At 40.8% G+C, this 26,692-nt stretch overlaps 3 protein-coding genes across 4 annotated transcripts; 1 reads left to right on the forward strand and 2 right to left on the reverse strand.

Annotated features, from left to right (window-relative positions):
• Positions 1-952: 952 nt before the first annotated feature.
• lin54 (lin-54 DREAM MuvB core complex component) lies at positions 953-12,635 on the reverse strand. Its single transcript, XM_083982972.1, has 14 exons — positions 12,530-12,635; positions 8,876-9,636; positions 7,872-7,983; positions 7,562-7,692; positions 7,292-7,441; positions 5,916-6,117; positions 5,724-5,797; positions 4,349-4,546; positions 4,171-4,262; positions 3,788-3,859; positions 3,334-3,436; positions 3,110-3,247; positions 2,768-2,970; positions 953-2,212 (listed from the first exon to the last, which is right to left on the reverse strand). The coding sequence occupies exons 2-14, from the start codon at positions 9,605-9,607 to the stop codon at positions 2,011-2,013; spliced, it is 2,409 nt and encodes an 802-aa protein (XP_083839098.1). The 5' UTR covers positions 9,608-9,636; positions 12,530-12,635; the 3' UTR covers positions 953-2,010.
• A 2,258-nt stretch (positions 12,636-14,893) lies between these two features.
• cops4 (COP9 constitutive photomorphogenic homolog subunit 4 (Arabidopsis)) lies at positions 14,894-20,353 on the forward strand. 2 transcript variants are annotated; one of them, XM_083984239.1, is made up of 10 exons: positions 14,894-15,023; positions 16,304-16,383; positions 16,495-16,646; positions 16,737-16,840; positions 16,933-17,086; positions 17,208-17,358; positions 17,472-17,666; positions 18,299-18,414; positions 18,545-18,629; positions 19,697-20,353. In XM_083984239.1, exons 1-10 carry the CDS (start codon positions 14,950-14,952, stop codon positions 19,828-19,830), a joined length of 1,245 nt encoding a protein of 414 aa, XP_083840365.1. In that variant the 5' UTR covers positions 14,894-14,949; the 3' UTR covers positions 19,831-20,353. The 2 variants fall into 2 exon arrangements, with proteins under 2 accessions (XP_083840365.1, XP_083840366.1); XM_083984240.1 differs by having other exon boundaries at positions 17,472-17,642.
• Positions 20,354-23,880: 3,527 nt separating this feature from the next.
• LOC310994368 (placenta-specific gene 8 protein-like) lies at positions 23,881-26,461 on the reverse strand. The gene is made up of 5 exons (XM_083983024.1): positions 26,420-26,461; positions 25,676-25,782; positions 25,433-25,557; positions 24,617-24,725; positions 23,881-24,141 (listed from the first exon to the last, which is right to left on the reverse strand). Exons 2-4 carry the CDS (start codon positions 25,758-25,760, stop codon positions 24,621-24,623), a joined length of 315 nt encoding a protein of 104 aa, XP_083839150.1. The 5' UTR covers positions 25,761-25,782; positions 26,420-26,461; the 3' UTR covers positions 23,881-24,141; positions 24,617-24,620.
• Between the last annotated feature and the right edge of the window lie 231 nt (positions 26,462-26,692).

Here is a 26,692-nt window from a genome sequence, read left to right on the forward strand (position 1 = left end):
CGCAGGTCTGTCCTTTGAAATCCGATCACGAATGAACACTTGTGTATTTGGAATGCCTATATACTTACATTGTTACGTCATGCACACATCAAAGGACGGCAACTTGAAAGGAAATACATGACGTAATCGATGGCGTCATTCCTACATCCTGGCATTCCACGGGGCTGTGCAAGTACGAGTGTAGCTTAGCAACCGTTGCTAGGCGAAAGGCGAAGCGTACTTTTTTGCCAGTCTGTGGACTGGACGGAAAATGCAACATACGCCGGTGCGTCACGATACGTTGCTGCGCGATGACGCAAGTCACGGAAGCCGAGCGCGGCACGAAAGGTAAAAATGTAGCAAAAAAATAATAACAACCACTAACGCCGATCAGCGCGATTAAAGCTATACATTTACGCACCCACAAATGTTTGTTTTCTTTCTATTTAGCTACGCAGCCAAAAACTGAGACCGTTTACAACACGTTTATGACGTTTGTTATGAGTTATGAGAGTAAACAGTTGGCTTTTTTCTTCAACTGCTTACATTATTGATTGATGACTACATTAGCAACAATCCATTATTTAAGTCTGGAGTAAAACCAGTCGTACTCATTTATTGACAACACGTGAATGAAGATAATCTGCTTCTCTAATCTGGTCTGGACTATAAATGTGGTTTGATTTGATTGACAGCTGCCAGAGCACAGACAACACACACAAATACAGAAAACTGTCTTGTCAATTAACCAAACCAAATTCAAGATTGCCACTTACTTTCAGGACAGTCAAGAGAGGAGCTGGATGCATGATGAGTTTTGCCAGGACAAAAACGTTATTCTGAATGACTGAAAAACAAACTTTTAATATTATTTACCCCTGTGCTTTTCCCATACTGATATTTATTCATGTGCTTATCAGTCCAGCCTCAGACTGATCAGCTGACAGTAAATTTCTCTTTATTCTTGCTGGACTTAGGAACACACTCATTCTCAATTTTTTTTTTCAATTCTCTGTGTTTTTAATGTACAGTAAGCATGTGACTAATTAAACAGAAAACAGCACCAGAGGAAATGTGCATGTCTGCCGATCTAGCCATCTATTCTGAGCAGTGTGTGTGTGTGTGTGTATACTTCTATCTTTATGAGAACAAGGTTTGAGGTTTAGACTTGAACACAATTTTAGAAATACAGGACATTTAATGGCCTGACAGACTCTCAAATGTTTCAGGTTTAGGACTGTTAGAGGTCATGTTAATGTCACAGAGATAGAAGTACAGGTCTGTGTATGTGTGTGTGTGTGTGTGTGTGTGTGTGTGTGTGTGTGTGTGTGTGTATAATGCATTATGTGTGTGCAATCATCTTACAACTGCATTTAGGATTAAACCTAAAAGACTCTACTCATTTCATTGAAGAATTTAGCCTAGCCATGGTTAATGATCAATAGTTTGCAGCACTAGAAGCCACACAATATTAGCGCTCACAATTATTACAAATACTTGTCAAAATAAATATCAAAAGATACATGTTCTGTTTGTCTAATGTAAGCACAAATGTACTGATTACATAAAAATTACAGGCATTTTTTTTGAAAAAAGCTCAAAATGGGGAAGAAAGAAAGGAGAACTGAGTAAAAATGGAAGAACAAATGTCTGGAGAACATGGACAGGCCTTGTAGGGAAAATAAAGTGTGGAGACGTTTAAATTCCTGTTCACTGTTTCCTTGCTCCGTCATTCCTGTCCATCAGAGCCAGGTGTACAAGTGTGATAACAGTTTTGAAGGCAGATCCTTCAGAGGCAGTTTGCTCTGTCCATTTGTCCTTCAGTTTGCAGATAAACAGTGCAAACAACTGTTCCATGTTTATTATTCCAGCTGGCCTGGAGGCAGGGGAATCTGTCCTCTCTCAGGCCATTGTTCTGCCATCTGATGAGGAGGCAACCTGTTTCCCTGCAGGAGAGAAGCCCCAGGGGGTCCGAGACATAGTGACCAATAATCCATGTTAGAGAACGGAGGGGCCTATACGGAGTTCAGCCTAGCAGTTGATGGAGGCACAGTCTGCTTTGGCTTTCCCAGCAGAACTGATTATCCTCATGAGGCAGTGTCCGAACTCCTCCAGGATCACCCTCTCCGCTTCAGCCTGAGGCTGGTGAGTCTGTTCCGCTTTTTTGGCCTGTTCCAGCAGACACTCGCACGTCGCCTCGAGCACCTCCTTTGTCACAAACGTGTATGGGAGCCTGCGGGGGAAAAGGAAAACACACCATCATCATTCATGTCATCAGCCACTATGGTCAGTTAGCAGAGGTGGCGACTTGTTGTCACCACATGGCTGGAAGTTATACACTTGTGTCTCACGAAAAAAGAAAAATATCTTTGTTGGACTGGTCAGCCGTCTCTCTTTAGTTAAAAATTAGCTCACTATACTGGAGTTCAGTTAAACAGCAGTAATCTAATAACACCAATCAAAAATAAAGGGTTTGTCTTGTGTATGAATGTATGAATTGCAATGGCAAAATTTAACATCTTCTACATTGTAACACCTGGGCCCATCTGGGCAGGTATCTCCAAAACAGTAATTAATATAAAATAAATGTCCACAGGTCAGTAGTACAGGGATTATGCTATTTTAATTATGTGCCAGAAATTTTAAATTGTGAATTGAGTTCACTTCACTTTCCAAAACGTAAACAAACCTGAGCTAAAACATGTTCAATTTACTTGCTGCTGACAGGAACAATTGGATCTGTTATAATAAAACTGGAGGTCATTTCTCCCCCAAAGTGTTACGGTACCTCCCGCTTCCACTGGAAATAACAGGTGTCGTCCTCATGAGCAGGTCTGAGATCTGCGAGGACAGCTTGGTCTTGGCCGCCGTCTGCTGCTGCACTCTCACTTCTGCTGCGTCGGCCAAGTGCATCAGCGTCTTCCTCTCCGGGCTCTCCTCAAAGTTCTTGCAGCCGATGCATTTACAGATGGACGAGCACATGATCTTCGCCTTTGGGACGGAAGGAAATATATATACACAGTATGTGCGGATGTAAACAACAGTTGACTTGACCAATACGAGTTGTGAAAGGCAACATAAAGTTGCATTTAACAGCTCCTGTGAACAGCACAATAAGAGGGAAACCCACCTCGTAGCACTCGCAGTAGTTCTTCAGGCAGCCTGAGCGTTTGCAGTTGCAGCCTTTGCTGTGTCGACGGTCTGACTCTCCCTCTTTACCTTTACCAATTTTGGGTTTGAAGGCCTCTGGATTTCGGTCGAGACACGTCTGTGAAAACACATTTTCATCTTCGTTCATATGTTTCACACAAAGCTACTCCAATCAAATAACTCCTTCTTCTGTTTGTTTTTTACCTTTATAGCTTTGAGACGTTCTGTTTCATGTTCCAGGTTATTGAAGCAGTTATTGCAGTTACAGTTATTACAGAACTCTCCATTTGCAAAACAGTCGCAGTATCTAGAGGCGGAGAAACAGAGACAGTGAGTTAATATCATCCTGAAGATCATGTACAAGATTATTCCTTAAAGTGTTGGGAATTATTAATTACTTTTTTAGATTAGGGAAATATTTTGGTCTCTAAAAAGTTAGATTCTTTTCCCCCAGATACATATATATTCTTGATCCAGGCATATATTTGTTTGTTTATTCCATTAGCTGATAACATCAGCTATTCCAGGTGATCCAGGCATATATGAGTAAGATAAGATCAATTTCATATCCATTAACTAATTGTTTCAGCTTTAGAAATTAGAAATGCTAATTAAGAGATCAGGTACAACATATCATCTCAGTGACCATCATACTTACAGTTTCAAACACTGTGACTTGGTGCAGTTGCACGGTTTTCTTGGTCTTGAGGTCGTTTCTGCTGTTGACAAGCTGTAAGCCCATGAAAAATATTGTCACAATTAGATTAGTTGATTAGTTTTGATCTTTAAATACTGTAAATTATTTATGGTTAAGCCACCATAATGCACCAAATGTAGTCATTCTTTAGAATATTAATCTTGTATAATTATATTTACAATTTCTCAAATACAGCCTAAACTTGATCAGGCCACATATTTTAGCAAGGTGTGTTAAGGTTTTGCAAAATACACCATCAATGTAAATTAAAACTAGTCCTGTAATCATCATCTAGTTGGTCTGTCCAGACAATAATACATAAGAAAACAAACATCTCCTCGTACCCATTGAGCGGCAGTCTGGCCTGAGTCTGGATACCAGTCGGTGCAGCGAAACCAGAGCTGCTGGCGAGGGTCACAAAGGGTGACTGCTGGAGCTACAGGAGAGCAGAGAGCAACACACGATCAACAACACGTGAACCCCGTATCTTAGTAGAAGTGTCTGTAAAAGAACACCGCTCACCTGTGTTACGTATTGCGCCGGCACGACCGCGTAACCCACGTTCCCGCCTCCGGGAGCTGGTGCCAGGACGGTGCCTGGAGGGAGGTTGGTGAAGTTGGGCTGGATCTGGGGCAGCGGCGTTGCGGGCATGATCAGGCGTTGCTGGGTCTGAGTGGTGGTGACGACTTGTGCTGCTGATGTCAAGGGCTTGGGCGCCACCTGCAGAGAAGACACTCCATGAATTAGGCTTTTCATTCATAGAACAGGGTAAATACAGGAATCTTGAAGTTAATTCTAATACCTTTTTAAGACTTTTTCAAGACCTTCTCAATATTTTTCCAATACCTCACCGCCACTTCAAGCTGTAACCGTTTACATCAGTGACACTTTTAACTTAAAGGAGCATTATCGCAAATCCAAATTCTTAATTCGGGCCACTAGATGGAGCCAGGCAGAGCTTATCAGATATAAACAAGTGGGCAGCTGTCAGAGAGAGAGAGCAGCCTCGTTTAGTCCCCCCCCTCCTCCCCCCTCCTCTTCCCTCACCAGGCTGAATGAACGTGCAATCGCGGGAAAAAGAAAACTCGCTAGTGGAAGCGGCAGCTCTACGTCGCGCACAACCACAACAACGACAACAACAGTTCTGCAACTTCCTCCTCCTTAATAACGCTGAGAGGACATCTGAAGAAAGACACGGGACGTGGAGACAAAGTGTTCTACCAGCGATGCAGTGACTGTGAGCAGCCTGACACTGCTACATTACTATTTACTGTTGCATTTTTCCGGTTCGGAGGTCGGATTTGCGAGTTCCGAGTGCAATTGAACGCAGCAAGCGCCGGGCCGGCTTGGATCATAACAAAGACAAATTCTGCATTTGCCCCACGGACACTATACTGTTGGTGATTTTTTTTCTAAATTTAGTTATGGCTCCCCCCGACCCATCTTTTGCATATTTCAGCTTATTTTATGTTATTACTGCTGTATTTGCGATAATGCTCCTTTAACAGTTTGAATTTGTGATAAAGACTATATAGACCACTATGATACAACGGAATTCAAAATAGGCTAGGATAATAAATCAAAGGCAAAGTTTATATAACAATCTTCTTTTCTTTTTCGTGTACCGGTTCATCTTTGTTTTTTAATAAAATGAATAAATTCACACACTTTTACAATGTTTTTTAGGACTCAAACTCTTGGACAGCTAATTCAGAAGAAATACCTTCAAAATTTAAGACTTTATTAAGTCGTGAAAAGACTTGTTTAATACCTTTTAAGGGTTTTAATTTTCCCAAAATTGATTTCACCTTTTAATACTTTTCAAGACGCCACGGATACCATGTAGAAAGCTCTGCATGAACAAACACTGGAAGTAGAGAAAAAACCAAACAGGTACCTGCTTTATGGTCTGTGCTGGGACGATCGGGACCGACATCCTCACTGCTCCCGTACTGACCACCATAGGTTTAGCTGTGGGATGTTCATCATAATAAGTTGCCACAGAGGAGCTTTCACATCTTTGCTAAACAATAAGTGCCATGTTGGTTTGTCGACGGATAAACTCAGGAATGGTCTGTTCATAGGTCACCTGTCTGTATGGAGCTGGTGCTGGGCCCACTGGGCTGGCCCGTGCTGCTCGCCGTGGTCGCCGTGACGAGGCGGACGTAGTGAAACCTGCTTCCTGGCACCTGAATCTGTTGCACGTTTGGCTGCGTGGCCAGAGGGATGATGGTCTTGAACTGGGACCCAGCGACGCCTCCCACAGCCACAGACTGCCCTGGTTTAAGATTCTGAAAAGGTTCAGATGATAAAAAGAGAGAAAACCTTCAAAACACTTTTACCTCCAACTGTTCTCATGTAGGCAAACAGCTCGGTCAGAGGCCCGACAATATTCAGTTAGAAAACAGAGAAAAGCTCCAATTGGCAGGAACAAGTGAATATTTTTCTTACAAAGTGACTAAAAAGAACAACTGGTGTTTCAGCAAACACTGACCAATAGAAAATCAACTTGCAAATGTTTATTCTCCGTTTAAAGGGATAGTTCAACATTTTGGCAAATTGGCCTATTGCCATAATCGCTATAGTCATAGCAGTAGGTTCGTTACCTTTAATTGTCAGTGTAAGCTATTCTTAGAACGGAGGAGCGGAGCAGAAGGCTGCTCAGGGCTACGCTATGGAGGCTAAGGGAATTTCTTGGTTTTCCTCATCAAACTCATCAAATACACAACCCAACAACTCCAAAAGGCTGTCGTGGACAAGTTGTGAGCTGCACAATCACCACGCTATGAGATAATAACGGAACGTTACGAGACGGAGTTGTTTTAGAGGTAAATTCATGCAAAACCGCTGATGCGCGTTGCGTTCAGGGACAGTTTTTCAGCAAGCAGTCTCTGTATTTACCCTGTATTTACCTCGAAAACGGCTCCGTTTCGTAACGTTCCATTATTATCTCATAGCGTGGTGGTTGTGCAGGTCACAACTTGTCCACGAAAGCGTTTTGGAGTTTTGGGATTTTGTATTTGATGAGTTTGATGAGGGAAACCAAGAAATCCCATTAGCCTCCGTAGCGTAGCTCTGAGCAGCCAGACGCTCCGCTCCTCCGTTCTAAAAATAGCTTGCACCAACAATTAAAGGTAACGAACCTACTGCTATGACTATAGGGATTATGGCAATGGGCCATTTTGCCAAAATGTTGAACTATCCCTTTAAAGCTTCTCAGTTTTGTGGATTCGCTGTGGGTGCCCCTAAATTAGGGCATTTTGCCCCTGAAATTTGACACAGTGCAAGTAAATCTTTTATGTGCAAACATAAATGTGAATATTTGCTTTGCAAATCGATTTACAGTGTGCGCCCCTGAATTTTCTGCTTGCAACTAAACAACTATAAAGAACAGCAAAGAAATACATGTGCATGTGCTTCTTCGTTAAACTCCTCTTTTTCCTGCTGACAGTTTAACAGTCTTACCTGTGCTGCGGTTTGGCTGGTGACCTTGACTGGGGATGCAGATGTGGACTGCTGGACCGTGAGGATCTGCTGGCCGAGTGCTACATTGACGGGCAGAGCTACTGACTTGGAGGTGTTGGAGGTCGGGGAAGCCACAGACACCACGGTTACCTGTTTTAGACAGAAAGAGTAAAAGAAAAGTATGATGAGTCCAACTATTCACCATCTATCAACAACACAGAAGTTAAATAGCCTTTATTAAGACAAGGTGAAACGGTGTGCAACGTTCACCTTGCTGGGACTCTTAAGAGGTGAAATGGCTATCTTTTTCCCAGAGAGGGTCTGTATACTGGCGTTGTGGGGTTCGGACAACGTAATGGTCCTCGGGGGCATCACTGGGGAACTCTGTGTCAGAACCCGTCCTGTGAACACACAACACAAAATATATGGTGAAACAGGAGGAAAAGCTGGCGTTTCAATACCCGACTACTGTATGGGAATAAAAACATGACAAAAACATGAGTGGTCCTGATAACTGAGCACATTAACCAAAAGTCAATGGTGTCAAACTGTCACAGTCAAATTATTCAAATAAATGTACCAGTGATAACAGGAGGGACTGATGTCTGAGGACTCAGGCCTTTGCTGTTGACAGTTTTTGTGATGATGAACTTGATCGGTGCAGCTGAGGACACTGGCGTTTTCTTAGCAATCTGTGGAGAGAGTCACAAAATATAAAAAGTCCACACTGGTAACACATTCACAAAATACCATACCAGAATCTAAAATGTGCATTATTATTATTATTTATTTATTTATCTTTTCCCCCCAACATTGACTTTAAAGGGGAACTATGCAAGTCTGGTCGCTTTTCCGCTGTTTTAACCTCCATGTGCATTTGTTTTTGACGAAGCTGGTGAGAAAGCAATCAATGGAGCGGTGGATAACGTTATATATCATGTACAATGTTACGATGTGTATAATTGTGTAGTCTTACCTAGGGCTGGGTTGTTTTTTTTTTTTATCGATTTCACCGATTCATATCGATTCATATTTTACATTTTAATGTAGCCATTGCACTGTGGCATTGTTTACTTCTGGATAATTTTTTTTAATAATACACCAGGTTAGAGAGTTCCATCTTTGTACAATTTTTAACATTAGTTTTGTAAAAAATCTCTCTCATAACCAAGACAATTGGTATTAAAACTGCAATATCTCTAAATGAATCAATTGGGACCTCGGAACCAATTCAGTAAATCAGTAGTGATACCCAGCCCTAGTCTTATCTGTCTTAAAAAAAAAGAGATAACAGGTTACGGGGCTCATTTGTGTGAAACTAGAGCTGGACGACGGGTCAGTGCAGTGGCTCTGATCTGGCAGGGTTGGTTTTCAGCCAAGAGATGCTACGAGGAAGGCAGAGAGCCTCCGTTCTCCCTCGTAACAAGTCATTCATTTAACCACCACAATTACTCCAAAGCGGTTTAATTAAGGTAAAAACGTAGCAAAGCTGCATAGTTCCTCTTTAACTAACCTCTGGGTGATCAGCCAATGCTGGATTTTAGACGCCAGACCTGAACTTAATATTTGAGTGTTAAATATTACCTGTACAGCCTTCAGCTGCTGGGCCTGTAAAGCGGTCAACTGGTTGCTAGCACCGCCCAACACCGGCTTGAGCTCCGACCTCCCACCGATGGTCACCACTTTAAACTGTGGAGTTGGAGACTTGGTGTCTCCTGAGGCCTGGGAAACACCAGCCTTGCTGCCCGTGTGGGGCAACTGCAGCACTATAGGCTGCCCCGACTTCCCTATTGCTGTGACCAAGAGTTTTTGTCCTTCCTGCTTGATGACCTGGGGGGGAGTTCCTGCAGACTTAGCTGCCTCTGTGGCTTGAGATGAGGCCACCTTGTTGAGAATGATCTGGTGGTTTGCAGGAGAGATGGTGAACGGAGCCGTTAGCTTCTGTAAGCCGCTCGTGGAGACGGTCGCCGTCACACTGTCTGTAGTTTTGGTGGTGGCTGTGGAAGTAGCCATGGCTGGTTTGAGGGTGAGTAGGGGCGATGGTGAACTGGAAATGGAGACAGGAATCTGACTTCCTGAGCTGATGCTGAGCGTACAGTCCGTGGTCGAGGAGGTGGTCTGAACCCGAGCGGGCTCCGCTGCACCGCCGCCTGAACACAGGTTCGAGTTTTCCGAAGCCGCGGGCGCATCCGTTTCCATCGGCTCCGACTCCACCGAGGCGGCATCGGGTTGGGACGGAGGGACGTCCTCTATGGCCTCGGTATCCATGATCTCATCAGGGAGGAGGCTGTTGAGCTCTGGCGACACCACATCCATGCTGGCAAACTCTGACTGCTCCGTTAGTCCTGAAAGAACAATGCAATTATTTTTTATTTTGTCACTGTTGAACACATTACGGATATCAAGTATATATGAATATGTATATGAACTTGATAAATTGTAACACTCCTGCTTAGATAATTCTTATTTACTCTCAGTTTAGTTAAAAATCAATGTTTAAAATGTCATTATCTTGCTCTGTTGTGCAACTTACTAAGCTATACCTTTTCGGCCCTACTTGACATAGTAATCCAATTTATGTTTATGTATTATGTTCTGTTGAAGGGATTGAAATAAAAACTGCAATAGAAAATGCACTATTCATGCACATAATACAACTCAACAACCACTTTACTGAGTTACATGAACAGTTTTTGGTGACACTGTTGTAAATATGTAAATTCAACTATATCTTTACAACTGACATCTCCATTATAGGTGGTGTTGTACTGTACTTTTTGTCCGTATAGTGTGGAATATTTAAAAGACATCTCAGTATAATGTAGACCAGTAATAACACCATCACGAGCTCTGGCCTCAACACCCTGATTGACACTGATAACTGTGTTTATTTTTAAAGGGTTGGACTTCAATTTTATGTCATTTATCAGCGGACATTTGACACCCATAATAATACATCTGCAATCAACTCGTGTGGTTAGATAGATATATCTGTCAAACTCCATGTTAGAACATATGGTACAATTTAATTAATGCTTCTGTGACAGTGGCTAAAAAAAGCTCAACATTACAGGCACCATAACAGTAAACATGGCAGACAATAATGCATTATTACTGCACAGGAGTACTTGATACAGATATATAAGACAATATATTGATTAGTTCACACACAGTTTGTACAATTAATAGCAACTATTTATTAGAATTAAATGTAATCTGCTTTGCAAAAAGCTGTGAAAGAAAAATAAACAAACTAGCTAATGACTTAGCCGTATTCACTGCAACAAATATGCTCGGTTTGATACCTGCTTTTTTCAGTAATCACGTCAAATTTTATTCTATAGGGGGTGGGGGTTTGCTGGTGTCACGTGTGACTTCCTCCAGTTATTTTGACAGAAGCTGACAGCTGATGCTTGGTCGCTTATCTAGGCCATACTACCACCACCGATCATCTCAGGCGGTGTCTTTGTTTGTCCTGCTGCTGCTGCTGCTGCTGCTGCTCTCAGTCTCCACTTAACATTAATCCACCGAAACGCACACATATGAACCCTTACCAGTGAAACACACACACACATGCATGCATATACACTCAACACAGCTAAACTGATCACATTGTTTTCATGATGAAAGCGACCACCAGCATGCATACTGTACATACATACGCACACTATGCCGGGCTGCACTCATTCATGTAGAAAAACAATCAAAAACAAAACAAAAACACACTAAACAGTAGCGTAAAAAAGCGACAAACTGTTTGGTTTTGTGTGTGAGTGTCTGTATGTCTGCGTTACTATTTCAGGGCCGGGGTTGGATTTCGAAAGATCCGCCATTTTTACCTCGTCATCAGCTCTGTTAGCTGTTAGCTGCCCCGGCTAACGCTGAGCTACATTATAAAGAAGCAGCAGGCTGCACTGCTGCAGTTTAGTGTTGTTATTCATTATTTGCACCAAGCAGCGACACTTACCCGTAAGGAAAAACAGACTCAGAGCAGTTACATACACGAGAGAAGATTGAAGATTAATAGTTGCCGCTAACAATGAGCTTCTTGTAACTAACAAACTCTGTCTGACAACCTTAAAACAATGCTAACCCTTCAATAATAATTCCTCCTCCCTGTCACTTAACATAACCCACCCTGCTGATAACATTGAACGCAACACTTATTATTATTATTACACATACAGCTTATGCTATGATGGGCTATGTTTTTTTTTTTTTTTACATTTAGCATTGGCCTGGCCTGTTAGAAATGACATGTATATTATTTTTTTCTTAGTAAAACGTCGTGCAAGTCCAATCCAGTGTCTGATCCAGGTGAGATACCAGATATCCGTCAGATCAGACACGACGACAACAACTTCGTAGCTGAGTAACACATAGAAATGGCGAAACAACGAAGGTAAATAAGTAACTACTGACTGAATTGAGCTGTTATAATTATTTTTTGACAGCATGCAAACATACAGACACACACACACCAACCAACGCGAAGCAGTTGTCCCATCAAAACAACTGTCAGTGCTCACAGCTAACTTAGCCTTTTTTTTTACTTTACATTTTGCACTGAACGGGCAGTTCAGTAGTTTAGTGCTACACACCAAACTTTGTCTCAACGCACAGACACTAAAGGTGATCGATTATTACAGTCGCAATCAGAATCAAAATAACATTTATTTGCCAAGTATGTGCACTGCAGAGTAAGTTAGACATACAAGTAATTTGACCCACACATATAGGCTATATATAAAAAGACATACAGCAACAACTGAGCAATAACACAATACAACAGAGAACACATACACAAGTAGGAAATATAATTAACTAAAGTGGTTGGTAGTGCAATACAAACAATAAGTTAATAGAGCAATGAGATAAATAATAAATACTGGATAAATTATATGTATTTATACGGGTTAGGGTTGTGTATATGTGTGTGTTATTTACAGCAGGCCCCTTGTGCTCGTCCCTGGCGTCTACCCTTAGCTTCACCATCATCATTATCATCATTATCATCCTGATTATCATCCCCCTGAGCCTCATGAAGCCCAGGAGCCCAGCGGGCAGGACAACTGTACTACTAGCAAACTTGCTGAGCTTTGCTAACCCGAAGCTAGCTAGCTACAACATTATTACCTCAACACTTACAACACATTATCAAAGTGCGTGGCTCGGGCTCACTACGGCCGGATACACCGCGGTGGACTCCGCAAAGAAACAGCGGATAGTCGAGCTTACCAGAATTTTTTCTCGCTGGGCGACGTTTCCAGATAAAAAACGAGTAAAAGGAGACGGCGATTGTTCAAAATACCGCGCCGAGCGCCATTCCTCCCTGACATTTCACAGGCCGGCCACGCCCTCCGCGCGCTACGTCACCGCTACGTCATGTTTAAAGGCGCAGAGCAGCTAATAAAACCTATTAAAAATGTCAAATCAATCCTTGAAACTCCTTGTTTTGTTTATGTAAGATTTACTACATGTTTATGTTTTTTGTTTTGTTTTGTTTTGTTGGTTGGTTGTTTTACTTTATTAATCCCTCTGAAGGGAAATTGATTGTCACTCTGTACGTACAACATCCAACACACAATACTACAACATGACAAGCATTGACAACTCAGGCAGTACAATAAGTGCAATGCAATGCATTACTTAGCAAAGCACACAACAGAAAACAACGATAATCAACAATAATGTTCATTTAAAAAAACTTCATTTTGCTTTGTTTGCTTGTTTTTGTTTTTTCAATACTCGTTTCCTCTTTATTATTAGCTTATTACATCTGTTGCTGTAAGTAGGCTAATTGTTGTTACTGTCTTGTAGATATTTGTGCAGGCCTTGTCTTGGGCAGAGCCATAGAGATATCAATCGCTCTGGCTATGCCCAAGACCAGAGCGATGGCTCTGGGAATAGCCTACTACCTGGGTTGGGGGGAGGGTTGGGGCAGATACAGTTGCCATTGTTCTCTGTACTGGGTCATCCTGAACACATCATGTCTGCCTCTATTAACATGGAAAAGAACAATAAATAGTTGATCACACAAAAGAAAATATTTACTTATTCTGTTTCATATGTTATGCTATGTTATGTTAATAATAACAATAATATTACATTTTATTTGTATAGCGCTTTTCAAAGTACTCAAAGTCGCTTTACATGGTAAAATAGTACAGCACAAGATAGATAAACACAATGGAAATGAACAACAAATGAGCAATGAGACACAGTAAGTTAAAAGCATGTCACACTAGAGAGTGAAAAGCAAGACTGAAGACGTGGGTTTTGAGCAAAGGTTTGAAAGTGTTTAAGTCTGTGCAGTCATGAACGTGTTGGGGGAGAGAGTTCAAAAGGGAGGGGGCAGCATTGGAGAGGCTTTGTCCCCGCAGGTTGGTCATGCATGTAAAACTTTCTTTCCATATACAAGACACACAATACTAAAACAGACAACACAATACTAGAATATTATGAAAGCTAAAAGTTCATATTTAATATCATTCATAAAATAATAATTACTAAACTGATAAAAAGAGGCATCTGTGCACAGTTACTGGTATCTGATAGTGCTGTAGTCAAACTTAAAATGAGTTTGTTCTCTGTGGCGTCAAGTCTACACATAAATCTATACATCAGGTTTCTTTAGCATGTGCATTTACAAACATTACGTTTGCACTGAGGCATCTAGTTCGCTTTGATAATATTCTTAGGGCATCATTATAAGTAACCTGGAGTCTCTGCATGCTTGCTTTCTTGTAATTTATCCACAGGTGTGCAGTGGACAAGGGTGTACAGTATGCTTTAAAAAGAGATACCTGGACAGCCTCAGAACATACACGTGTTTTTGCCTGATTTGAGTGAATTAATTTCATATTCCACATTATATGTCCGGTTAATCTGGTGTTTGATAGTTAATTGCTCAGTTTTTGTTGATCCTGGTATATGACCATTTTGGAGGCTATGCCGAATTTTGGCATGCAAAAAGTGTGGGCCCCCCTGGTCAAAACGTCTGCTAATGTGAACAGTTTAGCAAGTAGAAGATGAAATGATCTTCAAAAGGCATAAAGTTACAGGTGACACATTCCCTTTACATTTTAAACACTTTACATTTTCAAACAGAAAAGGAAAAGGACATGCAGCAAAGATTTGGCCCCCCTGCATAGTTAGTACCTAGTAGCCCCCTCTTTGGAAACTATCACAGCTTGTAATTGTATCTTGTCTGATACCTTGGTCAAAATTATCTGAGAGCTCAAGTCTCCGGGGTTTCCCATTCTTTTGCAGGGTGCTGCTTTGTTTCCCCTTTTCACTTGAAAGTTGTAGAAAACAAAAGTAACACACTGATATTGCTTTAAATATTGCACAAGAGTGTTTCATGTTGAAATGTATGTATGCCATTTGGAGATCATTTCCCACATCACATTAAGTGGCTGTAATACTGCATCTATAATAATAAAATGTTTTTTTTTTTTTTTTAATCAAACGGGGGGCGGGGGAAGAGGCAGGGGAGTAGTCTACTGCATACCACCGTCCGTGGCTGCTGCAACAGGAGGAGCTGGGTCTCCCCGTCCCCGGCTGGAGGACCGAGTCTTCAGGGACACAGACCGACCGGAAGTGCCGCTCCGCTCTTGGCGGAGGAAGCTGCCGTTGTTGACTCTTCACAGGCAACAATGGCGACCGAAGTGAGGGGGGAGCTTGCACAGCTGATGAACTCAAGTGGATCTCATAAAGATCTCGCCGCCAAGTATGTAACATTAATTGTACAGTAATAATTTTACTCTTTATTTTCAACAACAGCCACTCCCTCATTTAAACGCCGGTATATTCGCGCTACTGTTAGTAGCAGCGAGATAGCAAGGATGGACTAAGCTAAGCTAACGTTAGCCTAGCTACATTAGCTAATCGGTTAACGTGACACCGGTGGAAACAAACCGTGAATGTCCGTCAAAAAACACGTTATTGAATTAAACTTGAAGTCTGGCATTGATGATAGTATTAGATTAAATCATTTTAGCGTTTAGAAGCTACTGTTTGTATGGCTTTCTGGTTAAACAGTTGATGCTAACTCACCATAGCTCTGAAGGAGATTGTTTGTTTATTTTTGTGCCAGACACCAAATCCACCTTTAAAACAAACGGCACATGCAAAAGTGGTGCTGGGAAAGAAATATGCAACCGTTAAAAACAATATATAAATATATTTGTATAGTCATAGACACTGCACCTGTTTTCAATGGTATGCTACAGCTGCAAATTGCTGTCATTTGCCAGTAATACATGGATGAGCCAGATCAATGATGAGCATAGGTAAGAGTAAGGAAATAGATAGATAGTAGATAGTAATAGATACCATGTAGCTGCAGTAGGGGTCAATAGAGCTGTGGAAGTGTAAGGAAGTAAGGTAAGGAAGTAAAGCTTTCATTCTATTTCTCTTTGGTGATACATTGCTGATAAAACTACCCCAACCCTAACTCCCTGAGAACTCCCTGACACTGAACTCAGATTAAAAAATGTTCACTGTTAAAATGTTCAAATAAAAATGAACCACTTCTCAAGAAAACTTCAACTTCAGGCCATCAATGTGTAACATATATTTCACATAATAACTATAACTCATCATCACCATAGCTCTAAAGAAGATTGTTTGTTTTTGTGCCACTCACTAAATCCACCTTTCAATCCACCATCCAAGAAATATGCAGTGGTTAAAATCTATATATATGTACTGTATATGTAGTCATAGACGCTGCACCTGTTTTCAATAGTATGCTACAGCTGCAAATTGCTGTCAGATGCCAGTAGGTGCAGGTGATTTCTTTCTAGTCTAAAAACATAAGCATGTCTACTCTTCACACTGCAAACTGATTATTGTAAAAAAGTGATATTCCAAATGCATTGGATTATTTAAAGTCTCAGGTGTTGCAACATTATATCATATCACACTTTCACAGCCTCAGCTCTGCTAATGTCCATTTATTGGGTGAAAAAAAGCAGTGTCGTTTCTAACCTGTCAAATCTTTCGCAGATATCGACAAATTTTGGAGAAGGCCATTCATTTTACAGATGCAGATCAGCTGGAATCCTTGAAGGCTTTTGTTGAAGCAAGTATGCTGTGCTTTTGATCTTTTAATGTGATCATCATTATTGTCCACATGTTGTCGCATTCAGTTGTGAGCAGTTTGTCTTGATGAAATGTTTCCATCTGGTCTTTCGCAGTGGTCAATGAAAATGTCAGTCTTGTCATCTCGAGACAGCTGCTCACCGACTTCTGCACGCACCTACCCAGCCTGCCCGACGCCACAGCCAAAGCAGTCTATCACTTCACCTTGGAAAAGATTCAGCCGAGGGTCATCTCTTTCGAGGAGCAGGTAAATGCCCAGACACACCGTTGGAGCTACTGTGAGAATTTGTTGTTTATCATCCAGTCAATTAAATGCTTTTGTACGTCTGCTCTGCAGGTAGCTTCAATCAGACAGCACTTAGCAACCATTTATGAGAAGGAGGGAGACTGGAGGAACGCCGCCCAGGTTTTAGTTGGTATTCCCCTGGAAACAGGACAAAAGTAAATAAGCTGCTGGCACAAATACGGTCTGATCTTTTTATGTTTTCGGATAATCCCATGATGTCTAAACTCCTTTATGTGTGTCTCTTTAGGCAATACAATGTCGACTATAAATTGGATACATATCTGAAAATTGCCCGTCTTTACTTGGAGGATGATGATCCAGTGCAGGCAGAAGCGTACATCAACAGAGCCTCGTTGCTTCAGAATGAGTCGTCTAATGAACAGCTGCAGATCCACTATAAGGTACACGATCCCTTCATGTGTCTTTGGAAAGAACTGCTGGACTCAAACTTTACATAAAACCCTGCAGCAAATAATGCACAAAGTTATTTAGATGTTTATCTTATGATGATTATCTTCTCAGGTGTGCTATGCAAGAGTCCTAGACTTCAGGAGGAAGTTCATTGAAGCTGCGCAGAGATATAACGAGCTCTCTTACAAGTCTATCGTACATGAGAGCGAACGCCTGGAAGCCCTGAAACACGCCCTTAACTGCACCATACTGGCTTCTGCAGGTACCGCCGCCAAGACTGTTGTTATCAGGATCACATTCTCATAAAAATACTGTACTAATGGTTGTTTTTACCACATATCTTGTGCCAAATCCATTCTGTGTCTTCTGTTTCAGGCCAGCAGCGTTCCCGTATGTTGGCCACTCTCTTTAAGGACGAGCGCTGTCAGCAGCTGGCCGCCTATGGCATTCTAGAGAAGATGTATCTGGACCGAATTATCAGGGGAAACCAGCTGCAGGAGTTTGCTGCCATGCTGATGCCGCACCAAAAGGCCACCACTGCGGATGGTGAGTGGACACAAGACTTCACAAGTAATTGGCGCCTTTTTTGGTCACTATCTGTGTTAATAATGTACAAATAACTCAACTGGGTTTAAACATCTGAACGCATGTTGGCTCCAGATGTTTTACATTATAGAACCTAAATGTATTCATGTTGAAATAGACACAACCAGCCTAAGTAGCTGATAAGATTTACTGTTGTGAGCTTGAACTGTACTTCTCCAAAACATATTTATGGAGTTTATGTTAATTATTGGACTCAAACCTTTGCAAAGTTTGGAGGATCAAAGGACAAACAAAAGAAAAACAGCAGAGTTGATATTGTCACTTCACTTCACTTTACTAATTTGTCCCTTGAAGGGCAGTTTGGTTTGCAGCAGACACACATTTGACAGTCACATTTGAACAAACAAAAGACATACGTGATAAAACATACAGAATGTGAGCAGCAAGATAGCAATAGCAGATACATGAGCATGCCTATAGAATAAGTAATAATAAATAGTAACAAGTACAAATGTGTTCTTTCTTTCTGTAAAATCCCTTATGTTTCAGTAAAAACTTTGTGAGTTTATCAGTAGGTATTTAATGTTTTTTGAATGTTTTTCTGGTTTTAAACATTTTCTTTCTGTCTGTCTGTCCGTCACACTCTTCTGTCCCAGGCTCCAGTATACTTGACAGAGCAGTCATTGAACACAACCTCCTGTCTGCTAGTAAACTGTACAACAACATCACATTTGAAGAACTAGGAGCCTTGTTGGAAATCCCTCCGGCGAAGGTGAGACGTGCGTCCAGGCTGGTTTCCTGCTCCTAATAGGAATTCAGATGCTGCAGAATATTTTTTTAATTGACACAAATGTATTTTCTGTTGTACGTGGAGATCCTAATGTCTGTTTTTCTGTCTTTAGGCTGAGAAAATTGCTTCTCAGATGATCACTGAGGGGCGCATGAACGGCTTCATTGATCAGATAGACGGCATCGTACACTTTGAGAGTGAGTGATGACAGCCAGTGTGTTTCTATGTTGCATAGAGAACAGTACAGTCATGATATTTCCATTAACCAGAAAGAAAATGTTAATTGTTTATTTTAAAGGGGTAGTTCAACATTTTGACAAACTGGGCCATTGCCATAATCCCTATACAGTAGTTTTAGGAGTAGGTCCGTTACTTTTAATTGTCGGTGCAAGCTATTTTTAGAACGGCGGAGCAGAGCCGTGAGCTGCTCAGAGCTACACTACGGAGGCTAATGGGATTTCTTGGTTTCCCTCATCAAACTCATCAAATACACAATCCAACAACTCCTAAACGCTCTGGTGGACAAGTTGTGACCTGCACATTCACCACGCTATGAGATAATAACAGAATGTTACGAGACAGAGTTGTTTTCGAGGCAAAAGCAGAGACTGCTTGCCAAAAAACTGCCCCCGACGGGAAAGCGCATCAGCGGTTTTGCATGAATTTATCTAGAAAACAACTCCGTCCCGTAACATTCTGTTATTATCTCATAGCGTGGTGAATGTGCAGGTCACAACTTGTCCACCAGAGCATTTCGGAGTTGTTGGATTGTGTATTTGATAAGTTTGAGGGAAACCAAGAAATCCCATTAGCCTCCGTAGTGTAGCTCTGAGCAGCTCGCGGCTCTGCTCTGCCGTTCTGAAAATAGCTTGCACCGATCGGTAAACAACCTTTTCCTAAAACTATAGGGATTATGGCAATGGGCCAATTTACCAAAATGTTGAACTATCCCTTTAAAGTGACAGGTAAAATCCATTAAATCCCATTACAAATGCACAAATACTCACCATTTGTTTGTTTTACTGTTGAGTTGAACTCTGTCATTTTAATAACATCTGTAGTAGGAATGTGATAGGGGTCATGTGCTGACTGACTGTAGGTCTATGTGCAGCCAGTAGGGAGCAGCATCTTCAAACATTAGAGATCCCTGCTTATTGACAGGTGCAGTGTTGAGTCAGAGAAGGCAAAGCCTCATTTAAGTCGCATGGTTTGTTGATTGTGACATGGATGCGTGTTTGATTTCCTCTTTTTCTATCTCCGACAGCGCGTGAACCCCTTCCTACCTGGGACAAACAGATCCAGTCTCTGTGTTTCCAAGTCAACAACCTCCTAGAAAAGATCCGCACGGCTGCTCCAGAGTGGGCCGCACAAGCTATGGAAACCCAGATGACCCAGTAAACATCTCCACCCGACCCCACCCAAAAAAGACAAAAAAAAAAAAAGACAAAACAACCTAAACTGCTTCCTCATCCCATCCCAACTTTTGCCTCAACAACGTCACCACTTGACACTTGAGAGAACCCTCTGGTACCACCATCACTCATTTGATGTTTGTCTTTCTTTGCTAAAATTTTCAGAGAGCACCATTTTATAACTGTCCCCCACGGGAATAATACTTCAATATTTCTCAATATTTCAGATCTGTGTCTGGCATAGATGTTATCACAGGAGGGGAATGGTGTAACCTTTGGGTGTAACGCTGGATGCGATTCCTCAGATAGTTGTCGTGTCATGTCATCGGGTCAAAAAGAAGTGAAAGGTTTTACCAATTGTTTTGTTTAAAACTTTTGCTCTCGTGTTTTTCAGCTCTCGAAACGAAACAGTTGTTGTGGTTTTTTGTTTTCTTGCGACATGTACACCTCTCGGTTCTCCCTCATGACATTTCTGCAAAAAGAATTAAATTCGCAGCTGAGAGAAATTGTTTGGCATCATGGTCGTGTTATTTAAGTTTATGTTTTCCTTCAGTCAAATGTTTTAAAGGAGCTATTTGTAAGTTTACTCACTCAGAGCTGCCGTCGAAGGTGGAGGTCAACAACATATGATACGGTACGGTATCATACAATGCCTTTATTGTCACTGTGTTTGGAATACAATGAAATTGCATCTGCCCATCGTAGTGGTATTTAAACATTAACACATACGGCAAATCAGAAACAACAATGTCAACTCTCTCCTCATGTGAAGTTAGTATGCTAACCAGCTAGCCCCAGTCTGTCTGCTCGTAAGATACCACCAAGTAGGGGTGTTTTATAACCTCTTGTAAGAGCAAAAATGTCCGATGTGACAGTCGACCACAGCTGATCTCGGCAAGAAATCAAAACTTACAAAAAGCACCTTTAAAAAAGAAAAAAAAAATCTGCTTTTCTATGTCATAAGTCGTTACATTTCTCTGAGTTTCTCTTTCAGCAGCTTTTACAGCAACATCCTCTTTTAGCTCCCAGGTCAGGATGATGTTGCTGTTTCTCTGAGGCGAGGATGAAGCATTTTCCTCAGAGTGCTGCATGATACAGATGGAGAATAATAAACGTAAGTGAGAGTAGTTGTACAATTCACCTTTACAATTAAAAAACCTTTGTAAATTGCAACCGTTGTCACTGAGATATAAGTGTCACAACAACAACAACACATTGGCTCAACACAGCAATTCACACAGACATGTTGCATGAATTCAGTCACTTATCAGTACAATACAAGCGTTATATCAAAGACAGTGTATGCTCTTATTTTTCCCTTTTTGTACACTGGAGAATGTAGAGTCTTATGTTGCTTTCTCTCTCTTAACTTGTCAGGAAAAAGCAGTTACTCATAATTTCCTCATGGTTCAGTGATATTTACGCTACACTGATGAACCAGCCTAACCCTGCCCTGAGGCGACATCTAAATGTGGTGCAGCCACTATAAATGTCAAGAGAAATGCCTGTGTGTGTGTGTGTGTGTGTGTGTGCTGTGAAAGGTTTAGCCCCTAATCTAAACTGGCAAAATTAGAAAGCGCAAATCATGTCCCTGATTAAATTCATTGATTAATATTGTCTAGTCTAACGGCTCTCAAATTAAATCCTTGATAGGAATATTATATAAATATTTGAAAAATCTCACAGCGTTATCATTATAATCCACAAACCTAAAAGTCAGCGAACCGCCATGAACCTTATAATAAAACATAATAAATATATGTACACATACATAAATAAACAAGTATAGCATATTCACTCACTTGACTTCACAGGCAAATTCCTCATGGTTCAGTGATATTTAGGTGTACCAGCACGCTGCACTGACGAACCAGCCTAAACAAAACCCACGGCGTGAAACTGCAGATCTTAATGTAGTGCAGCCATTATTAGTGTCTAGAGAAACACCTGTGTGTGTTTGTTCAGTTCCTAATCTAAATAGTTTATTATGCGTGAACAGACACTGATTAAATGGATGCACAACTAAAAGAATATGAAAAAAAAATCACTCTATTCGTTCCTAAATGAAATCCTTTATATAAAACAGTATGGAAGATGTCACAGCTTTAGTTTTGCTGTTACTGTGCTGTTACATAACATAAATATATACTATTCACTTTGACACAGGAGACTTTACAACTAACAAAAATACTTTAAAGATGATTTGGCTTGAAACCTACAAAACAAACTATGCAGCAGGGATCATTGCTGGCTACTTCATGGATGCTTCATGGTGTTTTTTCAGAGAACCGGGCCGGGACAGACACCGTGACCTTCAGTCCAACTACTGGAAAACCAGCGCATTGAACGAAAACGGCTGTGTGACAAACCAAGAGAGAAGATTTCTCCAGACAATTCAGGTATGGAAACATGGGAGGTTAAGGAGCCACAACATGACACGATTTATGATTGAATGCTGTTTTAATTAGTCATATTTTATTATTATTGTCGTTATTAATCAAACCCTTGACATTAAGATCAACAGTCACGTATAATACAGACAGACACGTGATAATTTCTCTCTATGAACATTACTTTTGTGGCAGAATCTCTTTAAATAAAAAAAGAGGCAACCACTGCTCTGAATAATCACCCAATTTTCTTTGCAAAAATCCAATTTATCAGGAATGCTGAATATTTAAGTTTTTTATTGAGTGGGGGAAAAAAACATACAATTTTCAAGTGTTTAATGTTTGAATATTGTTTTTTAAATACTTCCTTTCGGTTTGTACCACATAAATGCACTTTTTTTCCTGCTCTATGTAAATGAACAATACTGACATTTAGGAGCTGTCAACCTGTTTGCATGTGTGTGGGTTTTTCTGGAGGATGAAATTCCATGAAAAGGTGCGTCTCTGAGACACATGGGGAGTGCCTTTCAGATTTTAATGTGTCAGAGATGCAGGAGGCATAATTATTTCCACACCCAGAAGCAGAAATTTATAATGGTAATATATACTGTATATATGTCCTTAAAAGACATTTGGCTCGATAGACAGATTAAAGATCCCATACTCTTTTTACTCAGTTTCACTCAGCTGTCAGACGTCCAACTAAACTGTATTCGAAATGTATTGCCCCAAACTGATCCGTGGTCCTGAATGTCGGCTGTCTAAAAGTCGCTCAAATGAGCTCTACTGAGAACAAGCTGTTTCTGTGCCTGCACCTTTAATTAAGTAACATGGTTACTGTACACGGCAAATATTATTACCACTTTATGACTTAAAAATTGGTCGGTATTTCATCAATTTAGCACAGGAGTTTCTTGCTGTGCACTGCAGCCATAGAAATAGACGTGGTAGGCGTTTTATCGCGCTGAGGGGCCGGCCTCACTCCCGTCGTGACATCACCACAGGAGCTGAGTCTGAACAGCCTGTATGAGCACCGTTTTACCAGTCGGTGGGCTGCAGAGTTGATGCAGGACCTGTTTGCTTTCCTCATTCTAGGAGATGGTAGGCTCAGGGAGGATCAGTTTATGTAGTATGTAGAGACCAGAAAAAAACAGTTTTTCATAATATGGGGTACGTGACCTATGACTAAAAGAAAACTTGAAACCGACCTAGTGGTGGAGCAGGTCTTTCCTGTGAACCAGTCTGATCCAGTGCCAAGAGAGATGCCATACTGTCAAAGCAGGCATGCGTTTACACATTTAATATTATGCTTTCCCAGGTTATCTTTGTACTGTTGTAATTGGTTTTATGATCGTGCGGCTACAGTCCCTCTCAGGTGCAGTGAGTGTGTTACTCCACTGTTCACATCACAAAAGCACTCTTAAATCAGTGGTGAGCAAGTTCTTTCTCAAGAGTTGCTCAATGTTATCTGATTTAATCAGTCACCACAGTGATTTACTTTGTGTGTTGCAAATTTCATGGCAATCTTTCAGACAAGTTGTTGAAATATTCCACTAAAAACTAGTGTTAGCAAACCAATGCAAGACCATTACTGTACTCTGTACCAGTACTCTTAATGATCATGTGGATTCGTATTTACATTATTCCTCAGCTAAAAAGAAGAGATGATTTTATATCAAGTCTATTCCATATTTAATTGAAACTAAGTTTGGATTGAACAGAAGAACACAAGCATATACTTTTGTAGAACAATTTGAATCATCTTAAATGTATTGAATTACATTACATAGACCAAAGTGAGCGAGTGACAGAGAGACAGAGAGACATTTGCAGATTAAAAAACCATTTAACCATAAACTGAAAATGATGATCCAGCATTTACATCATTTCTTGTGTCACCGCAGCATCTAGAGGGAGGCATAAAGCAAACATGAGATTTCCCATTATTTCAACATCTTTATAACATATAAAGTCACTACCTGTTGATACACACTACTCACAAAAAGTTAGGGCTATTCCACTTTCAGGTGAAAAAAATGTAAAATGTTCATGCTAGAGTGATATTATATCATGAAAGTAGGGCATTTAGGTAGAAGTATGCCACGGCAATTTCTTCACTGAAACAAAAGCTAACAACAGTGGTGGGTATACAACAAAACAACAAATGTCATTGCGTCAATAAGTTAATCACTTTGTTAGAGAACAGCATGTTATGTTATAAGCACTGAAAGACTGAACAGTCGGACATGTACGTTCAAAAGTTTAGAGAAGGTCAAATTAAGTTCGCCTGGAAAGGTTATAGTGGATTTTAGGTGCAAAAATATGTAAAATATCCGTAACTTTTTGTTGAGTAGTGCGTATGAGCTGTTGCAAGATGCTTACCGGTCTAGAAAACACCCTGCTCCTTTCTGCGGTCGATGTCTCTCTTCAGTTGGCAGGTTGCACACAAGGGGCAACACATGGTTGCAATGAAATCGTTACACATTGACCCCTAGACAATAAAAGGAAAAGTTTATGAAGGGTGTCTGTTGCTATGGCATTGATGGCAATAAAAATAGGCCACATGACACGTACACAATTACGGTATGCACTCCTGTGTAGATGGCTCATTATAATTTTTTCCCTTTCTGACGTTATAAACCAACTGTGAGCTTTATATGTCACAATTCAAATGCAGGACTTATTTCAATATTAACATTTGCTTTAATGGATTTTGTCATAAACTAGTTGCACTGATTAAATCTTTGGCCAGATCACTGTCGCTTTTTTTCCCTGTTCTTTTTGTTTGATTTGCTCTGTTGTTCCAGGTTCCTGTTTATTTGCTATTTGTTTTTGTAATTTGTCATTGTTGTGTCAGTGATGGTGTTAGTGGATGTAATTGTGATTTTTTTTCTTACTTTCTGTAAAAAACAAAAAAGGAAAGGAATAACTGTGGATTGATGATTTTTCTGTTAATTGATTGGTTTCCCAATATACATATTTGAAATAAGAAATCTTTGGCCAGATCGATTATGCTAATCAGAGGTTCACTAACTAGGATTTTATGCTCTAAAATTTCTTACCAATCCTTCCCACAGCTGTCAACGTATTTTAGCCTGGACTGAATCGAAAGTCCAGTGCACTCACCTGCAAATGTCACCTATGTTTTGTGAATACAGTATCAACAGGGAGTCCGCCCTGCAAAACCTGAAAACTTACCTTGATGTTGTATTTGGTCCGGTAGACGCTGCGGATGGGCATGCCCAAACCACACAGGCAGCACTCATCCATGGCATTGGCAATGGAGCATCCCATGCACATGTAGCAGAAGAAACCATAGCAACCTGGGGGTGCAGAGAGGCGAGAGAAACGCACGAAGATGAAAACTCACACATGTAAGTTCAGTCTTTAAAAAACAACAACAAGATTCTGCAAAAGCTTTGAGGAGACGGTGACACTCACAGGTCCCACAGTCGTCGCAGAAATCACACAGACCGGTCTGGAAGTCAGAGGGCGCGAAACTGCCTGGTTGTCTTGTCACAGCCATGATCAGGATAAAACACTTTCCTCTGTGGGATGAAAAGTGTCACTTGACATTTATGCTGAGATAACTATAAACATAAGTAGGCCATGTCAGTGTTTTACGACAACTTGCTTCATGTATCTCGCTGCTGTACAGCTCCATGGTAACATGTATTACAAACACATAAACGGCAACTCCGCATAACGGTTAAACCTAAACGTTATGCTAATTAATTTCACTCGCACGTACGGAAAAAAAAAACAACGGTTCAAAACAAGTAATTTACGGTAAGACTACCATCCGCACACATTTAACAAGTTACACAACTAAGATAAACAACAAACAGTACTCTTTTGATCCTTTTTTTTCTTTTCTTTTCTTTTTTACCTGTAATAGGGCGGAGATTACACAGCGGGACAACTTGCTTCATGTACGTTATGTCGCTGCTGTAAGTTACAGCTCCATGGTAACAGAAGCCCACACTGCCTCGCGCCCCACAAGAACCTCACAGTAATTCCAAATTAACAGTACGACCGTTAATAATAATATTTAGCCACTAAAGTAAAAACAAAACAAATGAACACACTAACACCAATAACACAACAGGTGTTTTTGTAAGTTTGTTTTAAATCCAGTTTTACGTCTCCTACAACTTGTCAGGAGATAAAAAATGTGGTACTTACCAGACAGTTGAAGAGTTGAAGGTCGGTGAAGCTGCAGCAGAGGTTCCAAGAAGACAAAATGGAAACAGGAAGGATGATCAGTCTTGACCGATCAAAGCCATTGCACAATAGATGTTATCGCTCTTTATGTTCCTGAAAACCATAATTGTACCGATGCCCAACCCATAAACCCACTGCAACATAGGCCTACACAACTTCTCGTTACAACTGCTGCTGCGTTTTCAGGAACACATTCATAACTTTATTGTTTTGGGAAATGTTTAACAGACAAAT

This window comes from Trachurus trachurus (assembly GCF_905171665.1).
Source record: "Trachurus trachurus genome assembly, chromosome: 12".
NCBI classification, from domain to species: domain Eukaryota; kingdom Metazoa; phylum Chordata; class Actinopteri; order Carangiformes; family Carangidae; genus Trachurus; species Trachurus trachurus.

What these genes read in the sequence shown, in the direction of transcription:
- lin54 (XM_083982972.1), bottom strand. Translation starts at nt 9,607, where the DNA reads ATGGATGTGGTGTCGCCAGAGCTCAACAGCCTCCTCCCTGATGAGATC. An exon ending in GCCAGACTGCCGCTCAATGG is followed by an intron (nt 3,860 to 4,170) that starts GTACGAGGAGAT and finishes ATGGGCTTACAG; the next exon opens with CTTGTCAACAGCAGAAACGA. An exon ending in ATTTCCAGTGGAAGCGGGAG is followed by an intron (nt 2,213 to 2,767) that starts GTACCGTAACAC and finishes TTTCCCCCGCAG; the next exon opens with GCTCCCATACACGTTTGTGA.
- cops4 (XM_083984239.1), top strand. Translation starts at nt 14,950, where the DNA reads ATGGCGACCGAAGTGAGGGGGGAGCTTGCACAGCTGATGAACTCAAGT. An exon ending in CCCCTGGAAACAGGACAAAA is followed by an intron (nt 16,841 to 16,932) that starts GTAAATAAGCTG and finishes GTGTCTCTTTAG; the next exon opens with GCAATACAATGTCGACTATA. An exon ending in AGCTGCAGATCCACTATAAG is followed by an intron (nt 17,087 to 17,207) that starts GTACACGATCCC and finishes TTATCTTCTCAG; the next exon opens with GTGTGCTATGCAAGAGTCCT.
- LOC310994368 (XM_083983024.1), bottom strand. Translation starts at nt 25,760, where the DNA reads ATGGCTGTGACAAGACAACCAGGCAGTTTCGCGCCCTCTGACTTCCAG. An exon ending in CTGCGACGACTGTGGGACCT is followed by an intron (nt 25,558 to 25,675) that starts GTGAGTGTCACC and finishes CTGCACCCCCAG; the next exon opens with GTTGCTATGGTTTCTTCTGC. An exon ending in GGACCAAATACAACATCAAG is followed by an intron (nt 24,726 to 25,432) that starts GTAAGTTTTCAG and finishes TTTATTGTCTAG; the next exon opens with GGGTCAATGTGTAACGATTT.